At 36.7% G+C, this 21419-nt stretch overlaps 1 protein-coding gene and 1 pseudogene across 1 annotated transcript in view; both read left to right on the top strand.

Moving 5' to 3' along the window:
* The window catches only part of SEMA3E (semaphorin 3E), a 243878-nt gene that overhangs the window by 127380 nt on the left and 95079 nt on the right, over nucleotides 1-21419 (top strand). The window contains exon 2 of the mRNA XM_021689557.2: nucleotides 10074-10234. Coding sequence (XP_021545232.2) covers nucleotides 10074-10234 — 161 coding nt within the window. The remainder of the gene's footprint in view (nucleotides 1-10073; nucleotides 10235-21419) is intronic.
* Nucleotides 646-1165, top strand: LOC110579873 (annotated as a pseudogene).

Raw genomic sequence — 21419 nt, 5'->3', positions numbered from 1 at the left:
AAATTTAAAAAACATAAAAACATATTTTTACCTTATTGTGTAAAATTTGATAGCTAGCTTTTTTCCACTTAGTCGTTCAGGTCTCTGCATTTACAAGGTACTTTGTTTTGCTACTACCATTTTCCTCACCTGCTGATAAAAAAAAAAAAAGAGTCTTCAACCCTCCTTTTATCCACCTTTTAGCCTCTTCTGGCACATGAAAACCAGTTGGTATTTTTTATATAAATCTGGTCATATAATTGCTCTTCAAATCGTTGACAGCCCTCCCATTATATTTAGAATAGCATGCCCTAGTTGACAACATCCTTAAAGGAATGTTGAGTAAATGACATACCATGGTCCCAATTCAGAGTACGCCCGGCAAACAGGCTCAGTTTAGGAAGTTCATTCACACAGAACTTGCTGCTTTAGCCTCCGATGAAATGGAATCCTAATTAAACATTTAGGAGGCAGTCAAAAATAAATTGTTTAGTTATTCACTTTTAGGTAATAGCACTTTATATTCTATGATTTTGTTCAATAATTTAAATACATGCACACAAATACATGTGTGGCGCATGGATAGACAATGAATCTTTGTAGCCTTGTCCTTTCGTGACCTTGCGTTTGTAGATTTCAGACACCAATAATCTAGAATAACATGTGTATGCCCTCTGTTGGTATAATCACATCAAGTCTTAAAAGGAGAAGGCCAGCCTTCCAGGAGTGAAGAAGGCTTTGGGCAAGTATGGCCCTGCTAATGTGGAAGACACCACAGGAAGTGGAGCTACAGATAATAAAGATGATGATGACATTGATCTCTTTGGATCTGATGAGGAGGAAAGTGAAGAAGCGAAGAGGCTAAGAGAGGAACGCCTTGCACAGTATGAGTCAAAGAAAGCCAAAAAACCTGCACTTGTTGCCAATCTTCCATATTACTAGATGTGAAACCTTGGGACGATGAGACAGATATGGCAAAACCAGAGGAGTGCGTCCAAAGCATTCAGGCAGACGGCTTGGTCTGGGGCTCTTCTAAACTAGTTCCAGTGGGATATGGAATTAAAAAACTTCAAATACAGTGTGTAGTGGAAGATGATAAAGTTGGAACAGATATGCTGGAGGAATGGACCACTGCTTTGAGGACTATGTGCAGTCCATGGACATGGCTGCTTTTAATAAGATCTAAAATCTACATCATAGGTGATTGCCCTTAAATAAAGCTTAAAAGACAAAAAAAAAATAGAATAACATGTATAATGCTAAATAATAATTTATATAAGATAGGAAAACAAAGAATCTTAAAATTCTGACACTATCTTGTTTTCCTTGACCAAGGAAATAAAAGGCTGTTTAATGCCTAGACTATTCACATGTGCATTTCAACTCTTTTTGCTTTCCTTGGAAGTGGTTAATAGTTAAAACCTGCCGCACCGTAGTGCCTGTTGTGGACCTCTGCCTTGTTAAGATAGAATCGAAAAGTTCAGAGAATGCATGAAGGCCAGCCACTCCATTGATGGAAAGAGCAATAGCAAACCACTGAGCTATCCCGTTTGTGCTTAAAAAAAAAAAAAAAAAAAAGTTAATTGCTTATTTTTTTACCACTCTGTTTCAATATTATTACCATTAGTCATCATTGATCGGATGTGTCAAAATCATCAAAGCATTTTGTAAGAAACCTTTTCCTTTTTGGACCATTAAGAAGTCAAAGAAAATTCCTAATGGTTACTTCATTTCTCTATTTCATTTTCATTAACAGTGCTTACTGTGTATGCAGTTCAATATTTTGTTGCTGAATTAACTTGAAGACATGGATTGATTCAGGAAATAGTGAAAAGTTTAAGTTCCTGGGTCTCAGGAAGTCGCTACTTTGCAGGTGACAGTGGACGAAGTGTGTATTCGAGAAGAAAACACTCTTCCCTTGGAAACCTGTTTTTGTTTGAGAACTGAAAAATGTGTATCCCCTCCTCCCCCTTCTTACACATGGGCGTGTGGAATTTAAATATATTTTGACAAAGTGAAGAGAACTGTCTCTGTAACATATTGGTGCCAATGAGTTTTAAAACTATTTCCCTTGCAGGTTAAAAAAGGAAGGCCATGAAAGGAAATGACTAAATCCTTTGTGTATATCTTCATTGACAGCTGATAATTAGCATGCAGCTTAGCAATAATAATTAGTTCCCTCTTGAGAAAATTTCCGGATGAACTCTGAGTTGGTGCATCTCAGTTTAGTCTTGTTTTTGTCCAGCCCCTCCCCCAAGTAATTCATGTTATTTTTGGAGTAGGAAGAACTCAAGATGAGCTCTCTCCTTTTACCCGAGTCAGCGCTGTCCATTATTTGCACTGTGTTTTCTGGAGATTACCTGAGATTAGAGTTTCTTTTGTCTCCCTCTTCCTGTGTGTTTTCTGATTCTTTCATCTAGGCAGCTTGAAGCAGTGCAGACGGATAAAGAAGTTAGCCATTGCTTGGTAAATATGCCAAGTCCATGGGCTGTAATTTGGAGCTAAAATCACTAATATGACTTAAAGTGCTGGCTTGAAAGCTAAGAAGAGGAAAAAGTCTCATGGGAGGGAAGCTTCTTGCTTGAGTTTCTTTTGCATTTAGTCTATACCTTTAAATTTCCAGTACATGGAAATTGGAACTCTGTAGTAAATTAAGTAAAAACATTTTCATTTTCTCAAAAAAGATGTACAATGTGGAAAACATCACCAGTTGACAAGTCAACAACATGAAAACTTCTGTAGTCATTTGAGATAGTTGATAAAATACAAATGAAAGGAAATTAAAATTGATATTAATCTGAATTTTCCTGTTGATGTTGCTGCTATTGAGTTATTTTTACTTAATACCAACTATTCAATGTTGGGACAACCTTCCATTTTATCTTATTTATATCAGGCTCTACAAAAATACTTTCAACTTCAGATACATTGTAATCCCTTGATAGACTAGATTTTTCTTAGTTGTTTCTGTAAGGAGTTTTACCTATAATAGGTTATGGAGTCCTTGTTAGTAAGGAACAAGCTTTTAATAAGTTAGTCTTTTTTTTTGCTCCTTGACTCTGGAGACGAGAACGGGGGATGACTAAGCTGTGTGAGTTCATAGTGGTGATAGACACCCCATCTCACATGCATTCTTCATGGCAAAGCTCTTCATTCAACTTCTCTTGTGTAAATTTTGGCACTAACAATGAGCAAATAACCCTAACTGTGCACCAAATCTCATAAAACCTCTTTCTACATTGAGAAGATGGGGATAGTTGTAGGTCCTACCTACTTCATGGAAGTGCCACATGAGATAATAAATGCCAAGCCCTTAGTATGTGACATATAACTACTCAATAAATATTAACAGTTATTACTCCCCTCGAGAGTCAGGGCTGAGAGGAACAGTATTGGGAAATATGAGGAAATTTGGTTGCATAAAAGGAGGAGTCATTTTTCCCCCCTCTCCCTTTTGTTTAGGATGTAATTTGTTTTAAATAAAGTAATACATGTTCACTGGGAAAAATTTTGGTAATACAGAAGTGTTACATTGGCCTCTGAAAGAGTCCTAATAGCAATACACTGAACCTCATTTTTCCTGGTTATTGTAATTTTTTAAAAATACCCTTTAAAATGATATTTTCACATTTCTTTATATATTTAATGAAGTTGAATTCTTTTTATGTGAATTTGTTTTTGCCTGTCATCTATTATGACATGTCTGTTTTCAGAACAGAGGTGATAGTTCTTTCTTCTTTCTTTCTTTTTCAGCATACTGAATTATCAATAATTTGTTTTTATATCTATGCTCTAATTAAATACTTCCCCCAGCTTTTTCCCTAATAATTGTTTCTGTTTCTTTCTTTAAATTTTGGAATTCCATAGTTTATCAAACTTTACTGCTCTTGTCTTATTAATTGCTTTTATTTTGATAGTGCTCTTTTTACAAATAAAGCCTATTTTAATTCCTAGAAATTTCAGATGGATGAGATAGATGAATGTTTCCCAAAAGAGAACAAAAATGAAAGTAATATTCTCGGTGCAGACAGTAAGGTTTATTCTCCACTTGAGTGAGGGATTTTAACAATTCACTTATTATTAGGAAGGATGGCTCAAGATCAGAGAATAAAAACCCAGATTTTCATATTTGAAGGTGTTCTTCAAAACTTGGCGAGATTATACTGAATGTCTGTAAGCCACAGGTCAACTCATTCAGTCTACTGGAAATACAAATTGTAATGAATTTGTTACTGTACATTTATTCATAAATATAGACAGATAGGTTTGTCTATGGGATTGATACATGTACTTAATGGTGACAGCTCTGACCCCCCATAATTATAGGGACCACACTGTTTACCGCATGGCTTCTTCATTTAACCATGGATGGTTAATTGATCTCAAAGCAGCCAGTCTTCAGAAAGCCAGCGGTTTATGAATTGTGAACACTGGCTAAGTCAATTACATTCTTTTCCTTGGGAATTTGAATTCAAAGATGCAAAAATTATTGTTGTATTTTGGTGGGGTTGGAGCTGGATGGTCAGATAATTGGGAGCTAATGTACATCTATTTAGCATGAGCAAACCAATGAATAAATCCTTTAGGATCAGTACAGTGAAGCAGTGTCATTAAGAAAATCAAGAAGCAAAGATACACCGTTTCTCAATAAAGAAACTACCTTGTGCTCCTTTTAGTTTTCCAGTTAATATGAGGCTTGGTTTTTCCATCCTTGGACCTATATTACCCTGATTTAATCTCTATTCATTGAAATCATTAATATCTATACTAACATGGCCACCCATAACCATAAAGTCACTTTCAGTAGGTTGCACTCTGATATGAATTCACGTGGCTTGCCCTGAGGCATGTAATTACAAGCAGAGGTGTGGCTCTTGATAACTTATTTTTTTTTTTTAGTGAGGTTGGGTGTCCATCATAGTATTGTTCAGCCATTAAGAGGACCTCGGGAGAAGTTTCTCTTAGTCCTTAATACCAGGTGTATTAGTCAGGGTTCTCCAAAGAAACAGAACCGGTAAGAGATATGTATAAAATGAGGTATTAGCTTACGAAATTACAGGAGCTAAGAAGTCCCGCAGTCTTCTGTCTGCAAGACAGAGGGACAGGAAAGCTGGTAGTTTAGTTCAGTCGGAGTCTGAAGGTCTAAGAACCGGTGGAGATGATGAGGTAAGTCTCAGTCTGAGGGCAGTTGAAACCAGCTCAATCAGAGAGGCAGGGGGAAAAAAAGGAGTGAGTTTTTCCTTCCTCCACTTTTTGTTCTACTCAGAGCCTCCCGTGATGCTTTAGTTGGTGCATCAATTAAATGCTAATCTCATCCAGAAACACCTTAACAGATATACCCAGAAATAATGTTTAGCCAAATATTTAAGCAATCCTGATCTAGTCAAATTGATCTGTAAAATTAGCCATCACAACAAGCAATGTTCCTAAGCAACTGACACAGTTTTTCTATTGTGTTATAGTGACTTTTACTTTGAATTTTAGGAAGTCTGGGGTCAATTTTGGTATTCACTTCAATAATACATAAGGATATTAAAGAGTGACTTTCAGCTAATAAAATTAATTCCAGTCTTATCTGATTTTCCTTATTTTTCCCTTTATCATCTTGATAACCCTAGCATTGTATTTGTTCGTTCAATTGAAGGTATTTGTATAAGTCATCTCGGATCCGTTCTGGGAAGAGGAAAGTTAAATAAGAGTAGGAAATTGGAGTTAGTATTGAAGTATTACTATGTATAGCCTTTAAAAAATGTTTCTATTATAGAATTTACTCATAATGGATACTTTTAATCTTTCTTGACTTAAAGTCAAGGATGTTGGAGAATCACAGACAGTTAAGAAGACAGTTTTGGTCTTAGAGAAAATTAAGGATCACAATCAGGATTTATGCCTGCGGAAATTGACAAGAAAAATATAAACCATCACTTTGATACATTTTGGTCAGTATCATGATTCTGAAATAATATATCTAGCTACAAGCCCAGACTTCTTAGGAATCTATTTTTGGCACTATTGTGTTGTATGGTGATGGTCAAAGTGGAAAGTTGCAGAAGCAACTCAATAATCTTCTCTCATTTTGTGAAAATGTTTAAAGAAAACTGTAGTCTATTCATTGGGTCTTACAAGTTTGTAAACGTAAAGTGACTTTAGGAATTATTCTAGGAGGTGTCTTCATAAGTGAAATGAAATTTATTGACTTACTGCCTAAGGCATGTCTATGATATTCAACTTAATGTATCCAAACATATCTTGGCAGCATAAATAAAATAGGCAACATAGATAAAATAAGATCCAAAGTTCCTTATAACTTAAAGTATTCTTAGACCCTATAATCATTTAAATATATGAAAAGTCATAAATAATTTGACTGCTTCCCTTTAGGCAAGCTTGAATATGGCACATGTGATATTTACACTTGTTCATTATAGTCCTTCCATTGGTTAAACTTCCAAAACACAGGTTTTATGCTGTGCTTTGGAAGACTCTAAAATATCTGTGTGTTTTTTTACAATGTTTTTATGACCTCCACTTTAGAAATGCAGTTTAGTCAATGACAAGATTTTTGAATGTGCAATGGTGATTAACATGTAAGGAAACCATCAATAGAAATGTTAGTTGGTGTAACCAAGAGGCTAGATGGTTGTTCAAGGTGACACAGGTAATTAATGGCAAAGCCAAGACTTGCATGTGGCTCTTCAGATTCTCAGTCTACAGGACTTTTTGTTATGACATACATACCTGCTGTACTTTAATTCTCATGTTTTTTTGGTAATTTGAGTGATTTTTCATCGTAATTATGTATGTCTATAGGGTGGTTATTTTAATTTCTGGGCACCTGAGTTTATCACTAAAATAAAGGACAGTGGTGATTTATTTTATTTTTTAAAAGGTTTTATTTATTTAATTTAGAGAGAGACAGGGAGAGAGAGAGAGAGACAGTGCAGTGGAAGGGTTAGAGGGGGTGGGAGAGGGACGAGCAGACTCCACACTGAGTGTGGAGCCCAAGGCGGGGCTTGATCTCAATAAATCAGTAGTGGGGCGCTTAACCGACTGAGTTACCCAGGTGCCCCAGGACAGTGGCAATTTAAACGGTTACTCTGTGGTTGTTCACTGTTGTGGGGAGGAAAAAAAGATAAATGTAAAGGCCATAAGAAATGAACATTTTAAAAAATTTGCATTTGTTGGACGCACTTTCAGTTTTTTCTCTCTGCATTTTCCAAACTCTTTTTCCATAGATGCATGAGTGTATTTTTGTGATCTCATGGGATAGACCTGGCTACCAAAATGGGCAGATGGGTCAGAATAAAAGGTGATACACCAGAATAAAATAAGCTTGATGCATCAGTAATCAGTCTCTATTATTACAGACAAATAGGAACTACCACCTATAGACTATTAGAATTATAGTAAGCGTAGCAGAAATTGACAAGTCATAAAAACAAACAAGTAACTGTTAATGTCTATCTCTCTATAATGTATACAGGGGTAATGAGGTCCCAATGACCTCATTGGGAAATAAGTAAGGTGATCTCTAGATGGAACAGATTCCTGGAGTGCCTTTTTTGAATTCAGACTTTTTAATATGGGCACAGACCATTCCACTGTGGCAACACTTCAGGGTATACTCTCGTATTTTATTCCTTTCATCACTTTGTCATTTTCCAGCAAACTTAATCACCCAACCTCTGCACCTTACTGTGTTTGGTTTAGAGGCCTGTTAATTCTAGATAATGTGTAACCATTCTTTTTTAATTGCATCCTTTCAGATAATGATTTCACTGTGCATAAAACTTGGAGAGTTTTAGCAACCTATTGGAATAACTGGGGAACATTTTCTGGAAAAGAGTCCATTTAACAGCCCTGATATAAAACTATAAGTGATCATATGTAAAGGCAAGGTGTAATGGCAATAGACAGTGTTGATCCATATTTTTGTTATGGTATCAAATCCCTAAAATGTACATCTCTTGCTCTTAGTGGATGCCTAGGAAGGAAGGAAAAGTGACATGATTTTACCTTGACAAAATTGCTAAATGGGAAAAATTTGTCTTCCAGGATTCAGAACCCCTGATCATTCCTCTTTCCTTCTCCCCAAATAAAACACATTATTCTTTCATCCCTCCCTCAAAACTTGTTTTCAGATTCTTTAGGTGAAGAGTCTAATGACTCAGTATCATTAGTTTTACCTTTATAAGAGATACTTTGATTTTAGCAATATTTCGTATTTTAAACTAAAGGGTTTTAATTTTTTTATTTGAGTATAGTTGACACCCAATGTTACATTAATTTCAGGTGTATTAAACTAAGGGTTTAAACTTAGCCCTACTCCACAGAATTTTGGACATCTACAGTTTCAGAGTAGAGATATAGACCATGAATACATTTTTTTAAAGATTTCATTTATTTGAGAGAGAGAGAGCAACCATGAGCAGGGGAAGGGGCAGAGAGAGAAGCAGACTCCCCGCCAAGCAGGGAGCCTGACACAGGGTTCAGTGGACACAGGGCTCCATCCCAGGACCCTGAAATCATAATCTGAGCTGAAGGCAGCTGCTTAACCGACTGAGCCACCAAGGCACCCCAGATACATTTTTAACAGAGCGAGAAAAGGTCCTTCATCTCTCTGTTCTCAGGAGCAGAGTGAGCTTAATGCTCTACAGATTGGTCACATTTTGTCCTGCTCTCTGGATTTTAGTGTCTGGTCACCAGTGTTTCCTGTTCTCTGTCAGATGCATTAGGCTTTGACTTTCGGAAGATGAAGCTGTCTTCGAACTTGTCAGTGTTTCCTAAAGGGGCCTCTTCGGGACTTTTTCGGCTTGCAGGGTCTAGTCTTAGGGGCAGTATTACCATCATCTAAGGCTCTCATACATCACTTACCAAGCTTAAGTCCTGAACTGCCATATGCAGTTAAATACCTTCAACAAACAAACAAACAAATACACGTGAGAGGTGTGTCAGATTGTGACTTTCTAAGCTTAAATGTATGTTAGTTGAAACAAATCATTTGTGATTTCTGCTGTGGGCACGAATATATAAACACGAACCAAAAATCAACTGAAATCTCTTAGAGATCCCCACCAGCTTTATCAGTTGTCCCTGCTGAACTGAATGCTATCATGCGTTACCTCTTTGTATTAACAACCTGAGAGTTTCCAGACATGGACGCTTTGATTTGGGACGTGACTTTCAAAACCAATATTAAGTGGAGATATTTTTTTGTGTGAGTTGGTGTTCATGTGGAATTAAATGGACACACTTTTGGAATATTTTTTCTAGAGTTGGAATTTTTGTTGAATACAGAGAAGTAAATATAAAATTCACAGTAAAATGACTTTTCCACATAACACTTTACATGAAGATCATGAAGGTTAATTCTTTCTGTATTTAAAAACATAGGATATTGGGATGCCTGGATGGCTCAGTTAGTTGAGTGTCTGCCTTTGGCTCAGGTCATGATCCCAGGGCCCTGGGATGGAGTCCAGCATCGGGCTCCTTGCTCAGCAGGAACCCTGCCTCTTCCTCTGCCTGCCATTCCCCCTGCTTGTGCTCTCTCTCTCTCACTGACAAATAAATAAATAAAATCTTTTAAAAAAATAGGATATTTACCTTACATATTGAAGTTTTTAGATTCACAAACTTACAAAGATTTTAGTTTGTGCACATTAAAACTTATTCCCAGTTACACTTTTTTGCTTGTTAAACAATTTTTTAGTTTTTCTAGTTTTATCAAGAAACAGACATATCAATATGGAGCACTGAATAAATTTAAAATGTACATGATATACGTACATATCTTGAAATAGACTACTACAGTAAATTGAGTTAACATCCATTTTATCACACAGAATTTTTGTTCTTGTGATGAGAACTTTCAAGATCTACTCTCTTAGCATCTTTCAAATACGCAATACACTATTGTTAATGCACTGCATATTTTTAATCTTTTGAGTAATAAATTCTAAAGGCTTTGTATTTGTGATAAAATGAATGTCGTCATACCTATTGGAATCCTGTAGTTAATTGAGCCATGATAAAGGTGTTATAAAGGTATTTGTATTTTGTCTTTTGTTTAGCAAACATTTTCTTTTGCATTTCAGAACTCTTGGACCTAAATCGAACATCAGTCTTTCATAGCCCTTTTGGGTTTCTTGATCTCCATGCAATGCTGCTGGATGAATATCAGGAAAGACTCTTTGTGGGAGGCAAGGATCTTGTGTATTCTCTCAGCTTGGAACAAATCAGCAGTGGCTATCGAGAGGTATGGAAACACCAAACTGTGTGTCAGGAGGGAAAGAAAAAGGGATGAGGGAGATAACTTCTTGCATGGTGTTACTTGAATTAGTTTTTGATTGTTGGCTTCCAATAAAATAATCACTCAGAAAATTCTGAGTGATTATTTTATTGGGAGAAATAAAACATTTCATGAAAAATGAAATCCTTATAAAAAAAGGTTATAAAGTATCAAGAATGAACTTTTCTAGCATACCATTGATCTCTGTATTTCTAGAAGACTTTGGATTGGTGTGTCTGACATTCCTCTTTGCGCGGTGGCCCTTGTCACCACACCCACTGTCCTGAGACCTGGGTTTGGAACATGTTTTACCAGCAATCCCTCTAGGCATTATTTCTACAAAAACCCCAGCCTAAAGCAGTATGGATGTGTACCTTGCTATAGCTAATGTTCTCTTGGTAATATCATTAATTCAGGTGGATGCTCCTTAAATAGTGGTGGATTAAAGTATATTAAAATAGGCAAGTGCCCAACATTTTCAAGCAAAGGTTGACTGTGATGAGAAAGATAGAACTTAGAGTCTCTGCTTATACAGAGTTGAGTTGAGCTACATTTTTTTCAGACCCAAGTCAACCTTAAAACATGCAGAAATACTTAGATGATAGTATCTTTTTGGCATAAATGTATGTATTACATAATACATTTTCTTTATGATACACATTTATTTTTATGTTTGTCAGAATGATCAATGTCCATATTTTTTTAAGGTCACTTAAAAAAATTTATGATGAAAACCAGCATCCTTTCATCTCTGCCAGTTCCTCATCCCTAGAGAAAATTATTTCAACTCTTTTGTTACTCTTCTGATTCTTACCTCCATTTTTCTAAATAACATTTGTATACTATTTTTTCTTGATACCATTGATGTTAGACATTATCTGTTGACTTTCTATTAAGGAAGATGAGGATTTTAGCATTCTTTTCTTGCAGTACCAGAGCTAAAATATCTCTGTAGTACATGAGAAGCCCCCACTTATCTGTCCCTTCATCTTCTCAATTTAGCTATAGCACAATTTTTATTTAAGTAACAACCATTCACATTAGTGTAATAAGGGAAATAGATCACACTTCTTTTTTTGCCCCCTCTGGGATTAAATATTATCCCCTTCTTTTTTTCTATTTGCTTAGATTTTTTATATTACCTGCTCTCATTTTTCACCAAACACCAAACTCTCTACCCAGCTTCCTCTCCTTTTCTCAGTTTCCATCAGTTCCAAGTTTTTGGTTTTAAATTAAAGATAACCTCTCTGGTTCTCTTACCATCCTAGAGTTGAATTTCACCATTATCTTTGAGCATCCTCTCTACCTCGCACTTGTAGAGTTTTCTTGATGAGTTTATATGACCTTTTAGTGGAATGTGCCTTCTGGTAGCTTCTTGAAGAAGGATCCAAAGTAAAATTTTGAGTTTTTTTGTTTGAAAATAATAATATTCAGACTTCACATAATAATTGATAGATGAGTATAAAATTCTGGAATGAAAATCATTTGCTTCAGAATTTTGAGGATATTGCTCCATTGCTTAAAGATTTTCAGTACACGGGCGCCTGGGTGGCTCAGTCATTAAGCGTCTGCCTTCGGCTCAGGTTATGATCCCAGGGTCCTGGGATCGAGTCCCACATCGGGCTCCCTGCTCGGCAGGAAGCCTGCTTCTCCCTCTCCCACTCCCCCTGCTTGTGTTCCTGCTCTCGCTGTCTCTCTCTCTGTCAAATAAATAAATAAAATCTTTAAAAAAAAAAAAAAAGATTTTCAGTACAGCTATTGAGAAGTTGATGCCTTTCTAATTTCAAAGTTTTATACATAACCTGTTTCCTGCCACCATATCCCCCTAATCTTAACCCCAAGTAACTCTGTGTTTTAAATTTTTTCTCAAATTTCTCTTAGAGTTGATATGGTTTCATCCACATTGGGCCTTCTACAGGAGACCTCAGGGCCTTCAGCTCTGGAAAATATTTTTAAATGTTTTTTCTTCTTTCCATTTTCTTCTTGATTCTCTTTCCCTCAACTTTCTGGCCTGTTTATTGTACAAACTTTGGACCATTTCTCCTGATTTCACTGACACCTATCCAATTCCTATTCTGCAAGGGACAGTAGACTTCCAATTCCTGAGAATTTCTAAAGTTCTTTTTCATGAATCAGCTTGCTTATTGGCTTCTTTCACCTTGTAAGCATTTAGATTTCAGTTTTTCTAGTGTGCAAAGCCATTCAACACTTTTCCATATGTCATAGAACTTCCAAAATGTTGCTGACATTTCTTTGGCTTCTCCACTCAAGTTCTGTCTTGTCCTTTTTGGATTATGTCCTTTACTATCATTTTAGTAGTTGCGAGAGGGAGCAAAAGCACATAGTCTTTCCTTTTTACTATCCTTTTTAAGTATGTTTTCTCAATAGTTCTTAAAAGACATATATCTTTATATATGTAACAGATATATAGTATTTATATTATATACACACTCACACGTACATACACACAGGTCTCTAAGACCATATATGACCTCCTCCTTCCAAATTCAGTGGTTTTTCCTCTCTCTCTGCGCGGATGGTCTTTCCCCCACTAACTGTGATGTTCACCATATGGCTGTCCTCTTTTTCTCTCAGCTACATCATCTCCATTCTCCGATTTTCTGTGAAGGAATATCTCAGCTAGGGATCCTAACTGTCGGATCCATAGAACAATCTCTATTATCGACTGAATGTCGCCCAAAATTCATATGTTTAAGCCCTAACCCCCAGTACCTCAAGTATGACTGTATTTGGAAATAAGACCTTTAAAGAGATGATGAAGTTAAAATGAGGCCATTAGGGTGGGCCCTAACCCAATCTGGATGGTATCCTTGTAAAAAGAGGAAATTTGGTCACACAAAGACACATCATGGATGTGTGAGTCACAGCAAGAAGGTAGCCATCTACAAGCCAAGGAGAGAGGCCTCAGACAGAACCAATCTTGCCAACACCTTGATCTTGGACTTCCAGCCTCCAGAGCTATGATAAAACAAATTTCTGTTGTTTATGCCACCCAGTCCATGGTATTTTGTTATGCCACAGCCTTAATAAACTAATACAATCCCTATATTAAAACTTAAAATAGATGAATATGGAAAGATCCTTCAAGGGATGGGATACCTGGAAGATTAAGAATTTTTGCATTAAGGAAGTGGTTTTTAAATTGTTATCCTTGGGTCAGGATGTAACCCTTATGGAGTTGGTCCCTGGAATCCACATTTACAGCAGGCTTTCTAGATGATTCTTATGTACACAAAATCTCCTAATGATTTTCCTCAGCTATTGTTTCCAACATGGAACTAAGACCAAGAGGTATCAGCTTCCCACATTAACTTGATTCCCCTTTTAGAGTAGAGGAAATTGAATCACCTACTTATTCTCCTTTACTGTTTTGCCCTAATTGTATCCCTAGGCCTATAATGCTGGAAAGACTGGGGAAATGACCTGTGAAGACTGTATAAGGAACAAGGAGAGTGGCAGGGTTTCATGAACTGCATCTTAGGGAGCTAAACAGAATAGTATGTGGCCATTGAAGGTTTAGGGTGCCGTCTCGCAAGGATGTCAAGGCAAGTAGCTACACAAATTAATAAATTCAATGACTTTGCTGCATTCAACGGTAAATCCTCATATTGTGGGGCCTGAAGTGTATACAGTTCAGTGACTTCTTCAGGAAATATACTTATTCAGACATAAATTTCAAAATTGCTAAGGTCCTTCCCTGGGTCACAAAAGGGCCAAGTTCCAGCAAGGAGCCCTGAGGCTTAAGCTTCCCTGGCTCTGAGGTAACTTCTCCTCATGTGCATGTGTTGTTTTGTACTTTTCCTTCCCGGTTCCACAAAGTGTGATTAGCAATGAAACTTCAAATAGAACTTTTGTGTTTGTTTTCAGTAACAGAATTAAAGCGAGGTCTACTTCATGCACCTTCTGTTTAAAGGAGTGGACTTGAGAATGAAGGTGCCTCAGTGCTTTCCAGGCTCTGAAGAGGCAGTGTGTCTGCCTCTGGGCCAGTTTCCTCCCATCTTTTCTGTACCTTGTTCCCTCGATTTTTTTTTTTTTTTTGATGCCTGTTACTATATTTTTAATCTCTCCTGCTTTGCTTTATCTGTCTCTGGGTTTCTCATCATCAGTACTATTGACATTATGAATAGGTCTAAGTTGGGGAGGGAGGTGTCCTGTGCATGGTAGACTGGGTCCCTGGCTTAGCTGGCGTCTGGCTTCTAGGTAATAGATGTCAGCAGAATGCATCTCCCCAGTCATGACAATCTAAAAGTCTCTGGACATTACCAGATACCCCTTGGGAGGCAGGATTGCTGGGGTCAAACCAACAAGTCTAGTCCATCATTCTATGAGCAAGATCCAGACCCCACCATAGAAAAATTTCCCCTAAAGTATATATTCATATGATCCCAACTCCCTCCTTTTTCCCTTAAGATCAGGTACCTTGAGAGTAGCCAAAGCCCATTGTCTCTATTTTCTCATATTGTATTTATATCTTAGCTTTTAATATTTTTTGAAATGTAGTATCTGATACACAGAAGAATATAAATAATGTAAACATGTTAGAAAGCATAATAATAAAATCAATACCAGTGAACCCCCCCCACCCAACTCAAGAACGAGAATATCACCAATCCCACTTTAGATGCAGCTATCTTTACCTCCCCGTCTTTCCCTCCTCATGCCTCCTGCTACATAAGTGATTACTACCCTGTATTTTATGTCTGTTTTTTGTTTTTATTTTAAAACCTATTATAATAAATGTTTTCCTATATAGTATATTATTTAGAGTTACTTGTTTTGAGCTTTGTAAAAATGATGTACAATAGTATATTGCAGTCTTCTGGGATTATTTTTGTTGTTCTTTTGTTTTATCCAATATTATTTTTTAGAGTTAGTCATCTTCCTTATTGTTATAGTCCCTTTGTTGTAGAATGGAGTAGTGAATTAGGGCCACGAATTAGACTCCTAGGTTCAAATTCTGGCTTTGCATTTGCAACACTTGGCAAATTCCTTAACCCCTTTATGCCTGTTTCCTCATTTGTAAAAGGGAATATGTTAGTCTTCTCTGAGGACAGAACTGAGTTAATGTAAGTAAGGGACCAAGAAGTATGCTTTGCACACATTAGAAGCTATGTATAAGCTCTTATTCGTCACTTTGACCGGTGTGTAATACATTCCATCATACGAATATAGCATAGTTTACCCATTACCTATCAAAGGACAATTGGATAGAACCCAGGATTTTGCTTTATTGATGTTTCTGTGATTACTATAGTAACTATCTCCTAATACACATTCCTGAAAGAATGCCTCCAAAGCATATATTCTGGATATTGCTGCTTATAGGTTAATTACAGTCAGTGTTCACGTATACAAGATAATGCCTAAAACTTCCCCAAAGAAGAAAGTAGTTATACAAAGTTCCATTCCCTCCAGCAGTGTTTGAGTTCCTGGTGATGCACACACCTTCCAAACCTTCTTCCGTTGGTCTGTTGCATCCACATATTTTTCAGCAGTCTTCTGTTGATTCATTTGTTTATCCCCACCCAATACCTCACTGTCTTGGCGACTACAATAACATTTTTATTTATTTTTAATTTTACTTATTTGATTGTAATTTTCATAACCCAATATTTATTTCAGAAGCAGGACATAATACTTTGTAAAAGATTAGAAAATACTGACTTAAAAAAATACCATACTATAATAGCAGATAGTGATAAGTGTTATGGAGAAAAATAAAGCTGGTTAGGGAGGCGAACATAAAGGGGTTGCTGGGATTAGATAAGGGGGGGGGTCAAGAAAAGATTTTCTGGGAAGTGATAGACTTGATAAGCCACATACACAAAATTCCCACTAGCCATATTTCAAGGCTCAATAGCCAGTTGTGGCTAGTGGCTTGCATAGTGGACTGTGGAGGGCTAGAGAAGCAACATCACAGTGTGTGGCTGAGGTTGATTTCAAGGGCAGATCATTGAAAGATCAGAGGGTAGGGCACCAGTTGGCTAGGGTGATAGCTGATGATTCATCCTTATGAAGAGAAAGGCAGTAATCTAGGTGGAAAGAATCTTTCCGTTACTGAGGAGTGCGTGACAAAGGATGATGGTGGATGACCACCAGGAGGGATAGCAGGTGGTATGGTTGTGATCACATGAGCTTCAGAGCAGCAAGGGATTTACGTTTACTATTTTGTTTTAAATTATTATGGGGTAGATGAATTTAGAGTGAAAATTAATTAGAAACAGGCAAGAAGAATCACTTAAAATATCTTTCTTAACATGTGGGTTTAGAATAAAAAAGCCACCACCGTTTCTCACAAAAGTTTCAGGGGACAAGCTGGGTTTAATTAAAGCAGGAAGGTCAAGGAACACTGGAAAAAGAGGTGGCAGTTACAGTGGATTTTGCTAAGGACAGAGCCGGCATTTGAGATGATTTAATGGAAATGTTTGAATGGTTTGGAAGGGCGGAGTCAGATTGCGAGCTGCACAGAGCTTTATGAGGATATGAGTCCAGCTACTGATGGCTGATCTCTTGGGGTGAGGGAGTGTCCATGCTGCCCATGGGGCCTACAGTCATTCTGTAGGGATGTTTCAGAATGGATTAGCCCTGATGATCTCCTCAGGGAAGATGACTAATCTTAATTTTTAACTTTAGTAGAAAATAGAAACTATCAAACAGGTGGATCCTCTCTCTCCTATCACCAAGCCTACTACTTCTGTGTGACTTTTCTCCCTCCCTCCTGTTACAGTGTGTGTGTGTGTGTGTGTGTGTGTGTTGGGGGGGGGTGGGGGCTCTTTATCCTTTCACAAAGTGCCATTCTTTCTACCCATGCTCTGTATCCCACCCTGTTGACTTTTCTTAAGGATTGGTTATCTTTTATCTTTTCTATATTCATTGCCTCTCTTTCTGTAAATTCAGCAACAAATATAGTTTTGTATAGGGTGTCTTAAATTTTTTTGTGTGTCATGGCTCTATTTGGCAGTCTGGTGAAGTCCATGGACCCTTAAATGTATTAAATCATTATGTAGGATTACTAAATAAAATATGGAAAAAAGTCATCTAATTATGAATCTATTGAAATAAAGCTGTCACACTACAAGAATAATAATTCATAGTATGAAAACATGTAGCTTCTTAATTAGTATATTAAATAATAAGACCTAGCAACTGCTCTTTTCAGTACTGTAATTTCAAAGTAACAATGAATGTTAATAATATTTTGAGATACCTGTAACAACTCTAAAGTAATATTAAGACATCTATTATTTCTTGGGGCTCCTGGGTAACTCAGTCGGTTAAGTGTCCAACTCTTGGCTTCAGCTCCCGTAATGATCTCGGGATCATTAGACTGAGCCCTGTGATGGGCTCCACGCTCACTGGGGAGTCTGCTAGAGATTCTCTCTCTCTGCCCCTCCTCCCATACATGCGTGCAAGCTCTCTTTCTCTCTAAAATAAATAAATCTTTAAAAGAATAAAATAAAATATCAGGCATTTCTCTTGGTTATTAAGCCATGGATATTAATACTACTGTAATTTATTTCTTGCATTTATATGATAGAGGTGCTAAATTTTAGTTGGAGATTATGCAAATAAATAATGATGTGATTTTTTTCAATCGAAGCTGGTGGGTTTCCTGAATTCTTTTTTCAGGCCATAGTTAACAACTTTTGCTCCATAATTTTCATCTTATAAAACATTCTAAAAAATTTTAGTAAAAATTAACTGAAATTTCTCATTTTTGCAAAGTTACAGATCCTTATGTTCTACTTTCATCTACCTTCTTCGTCTCATCTCCACTTGTCTACATCAACACATTGCTAACAGATCACTTCTGTTGTCACTTTTTCCAGCTTTATTGAGCTATAATGACATATAGCATTGTGTAAGTTTAAGGTGTATAACATGTTGATTGGATAAATTTATATATTGCAAAATGATTGCCACCATATCCATCATGTCACGTGGTTACCATTTCTTTTTTTGTAGTGAGAACATTTAAGATTTACTGTCTTAACAACTTTTGTATGTGATACAGTATTCATCATCATCATCATGCTGTATGTTAGGTCCCCAGAACTTATTATAACTGGGAGTTTATACCCTTTGATTAACATCTTCCCATCTCCATCCCTCCACCTCCCTTTCTGGCAACCACTATTCTACTCTCTGTTTCTATGAATTTGACTTTTTTAGATTCTACATAGAAGTGATACCACACAGTATTTGTCTTTTTTTTGTCTGACTTATTTCACTCAGCATAATGCTCCCAGGGTCCATCCATGTTGTTGCAAATGACAGGATTTCCTTTTATCTCATGGCCAAATAATATTCCGCTGTATATATGTACACCACATCTTCTTTATCCATTCATCCATTGACAGACGCTTAAGTTGGTTTTATTTCTTGGCTCTTGTGAATAATGCTACATGAGAATGCAGATAGCTCTTTGAGATTCTCTATTGATTTCCTTTGGATATACAACTAGAAGTGGACTTGCTAGATCATATGGTCATTCTAGGTTTAGTGTTTTGAGGAATTTCCCTACCGTTTTCCATAGTGACTATATCAGTTGACATTTCCACCAGCACTGCAGAAGGGTTTCCTCTTCTCCACATCTTCACCAACATTTATATTTTGATTTTTTGGTAACAGCCATTTTAACAGTTGTGAGATTATATTCATTGTGGCATGATGACGATGAGTGATGTTGAGCACTTCTGTTTGCTCTTTAATATGTCCTTATTGTTACACACTCTACTCCCCTGGACTGGCCTTCAAACATACCCACTTTTTTTTTTTTTTTTTTTTAAAGCTACTTCCTTTCTCTTCTAAACTAGATTGGGAGAAGGTTCCCCCAGCCCTTTCTTAATCTTTGGTCTGATTTTTGATTCTCATATTAAATTGGCTGTTTACTTGCCAGTCTACTTTATAAGATAGCTCCCTTTAGAATAAGTACTGTGTTATATTCATGTTTGAAGTTGTAGGCACTCAACACAGATAATGAAAGAATGAAACTGTGTCTATTGTGAATCCTAACATCATCCAATAAATATGTTCTCTTCATTGTCTGCTCTCTTGCAATTCTCATTGTACTTATTGCCAGAAACACTTTGAAATTAATTATTCTCTAATTTCTTTTAGGTTAATTTTGTCTGCCTTCTGCCCCCACCCCTACCCCCACCAACCACCTACACACTTCCCCACTGGCAAACAAGATAGGATCCTGTTTTACAGTGTGGCAGTAGTTTTTATTTTGGCTGCACATTAATAACACCTGAGGACCTTGTAAATAATATCTGTGCCATGATGCGCTCCTTCCCTCCCCTGGACTGAAGTGGGGATCTTAAACCACCCCCCCCAGGTGATTGTAATGTGCATCCAAGATTGTGAAATACCAAAGCATTATGTGTCCCTGTTAGCCTTAGGAAATAGTGGTCCTATATGTGATGCCAAATAATCATTTTATGTATAATAATCAGAACTTTTATGAGTACACACAGGTAAGACTGCAATTTTGAAATAGATAAGAACTTACCATTTAACAGACTTACTCTATATATTAGTCTTTTTAGATACTGGTTTTGCTTTATGAATTATTTAGCTCATAGAATGTCCCAGACTATGTAATAATAGTCTTTTGCACTGAAATTCTGCTCTGTTGCATCTGTATTACATTCATAAAAGACCTTTGACTTACACTCAGAAAAATCAATCCAGATGTTAAATCGTTCTATTCACTGTGAAAATTTCAATTTTGTAATTCCATTTGTTTTATGTTTTTATTTTATTTTATGAGAAACCCACACCTGCCACAAGAGGGTAGCTTCTACAAATTGGTGCCTTCAAGATCTCTAAAATCCACAGATAATGTGAGACTTCTTAGATTAAACTCTGATTTCACCTGGAACTTTCTGAGAAATAAAATTTGTTTTTCCTTTTTATCTTTCTCTAAAGCCTTTGGTGTGTAAAAAAAAAAAAAAAAGTTGGACTAAGTTGGAGGAAGACATTATTTGAGTGAAAAAATTAAAACATTTTGCAATTTTCTGATCATAATATGACAAGATCAAGACATTAGTATGAATAGAAAATGTGGAAAGGGAAAGACAAAGCATCCTGGCAGACACTTTTCACTTGAATTCCTGTAGATACAGCCTGGATCTGTATCTCACTTTTAAAAAGCATTTATTTGTTTGTGATAAAATCCCATAGTCTCTAAATTGGGATAGGGCTCTAACCATGGAAATTCAGGGCTCATCATGTTTAAATTGGCTTTTGTTTTTCATCTGTTAAAACATTCCTCATTAAATTTTCTTTTATTTACTACTTAATTTTAAAATCACAGTTTTGTGGGGCTCAGTCATTAAGCGTCTGCCTTAGGCTCAGGTCATGATCCCAGGGTCCTGGGATCGAGCCCCACATCGGGCTCACTGCTCAGCGGGAAGCCTGCTTCTCCCTCTCCCACTCCCCCTGCTTGTGTTCCCTCTCTCGCTGTCTCTGTCAAATAAATAAATAAAATGTTAAAAAATAATAAAAAATAAAATTACAGTTTTGTATTGAGGAAGCACTTCCAATCTAGATAATTTGAAAAGGAATGTATATGTTTCTCCTCACACCTTCCACCCCAATTCGTTATACCTCTTGTAAAGTCAAGATGTAGCCAGAAGAGATAATGACAGTTTATTATGTTGTTATTAAATTTTCAGGTTAGCAGCTTTACACTTAGCAGAATTAAATTTTATTTTTATGTGATGCAGAGATTTTTAAAAAGTTTAATCACTGGTATAATTTAATTGGACTTAAGTCTAAGAGGATTTAAATAGATACATGGAAAATTAATGAGGTAAGTTTTTTTGAGTTCATAGAAATTCATAGAATTCATAGAAAACTCTGAATAGAGGCGCCTGGGTGGCTCCGTCGTTAAGCGTCTGCCTTCGGCTCAGGTCATGATCCCAGGGTCCTGGGATCAAGCCCCGCATCGGATCGGGCTCCCTGCTCACTGGGAAGCCTGCTTCTCCCTCTCCCACTGCCCCTGCTTGTGTTCCCTCTCTCGCTGTGTCTCTCTCTGTCAAATAAATAAAATCCTAAAAAAAAAAAAAAAAAAAGAAAAAACTCTGAATATGTTAGGTATATCAAAAATATGCTCAGGAAAGGG

Source organism: Neomonachus schauinslandi, chromosome 12 (genome assembly GCF_002201575.2).
Source record: "Neomonachus schauinslandi chromosome 12, ASM220157v2, whole genome shotgun sequence".
NCBI lineage: Eukaryota > Metazoa > Chordata > Mammalia > Carnivora > Phocidae > Neomonachus > Neomonachus schauinslandi.
The sequence above is the reverse complement of the archived record's forward strand: the minus strand, read 5'-3'. Positions and strand labels throughout refer to the sequence as shown.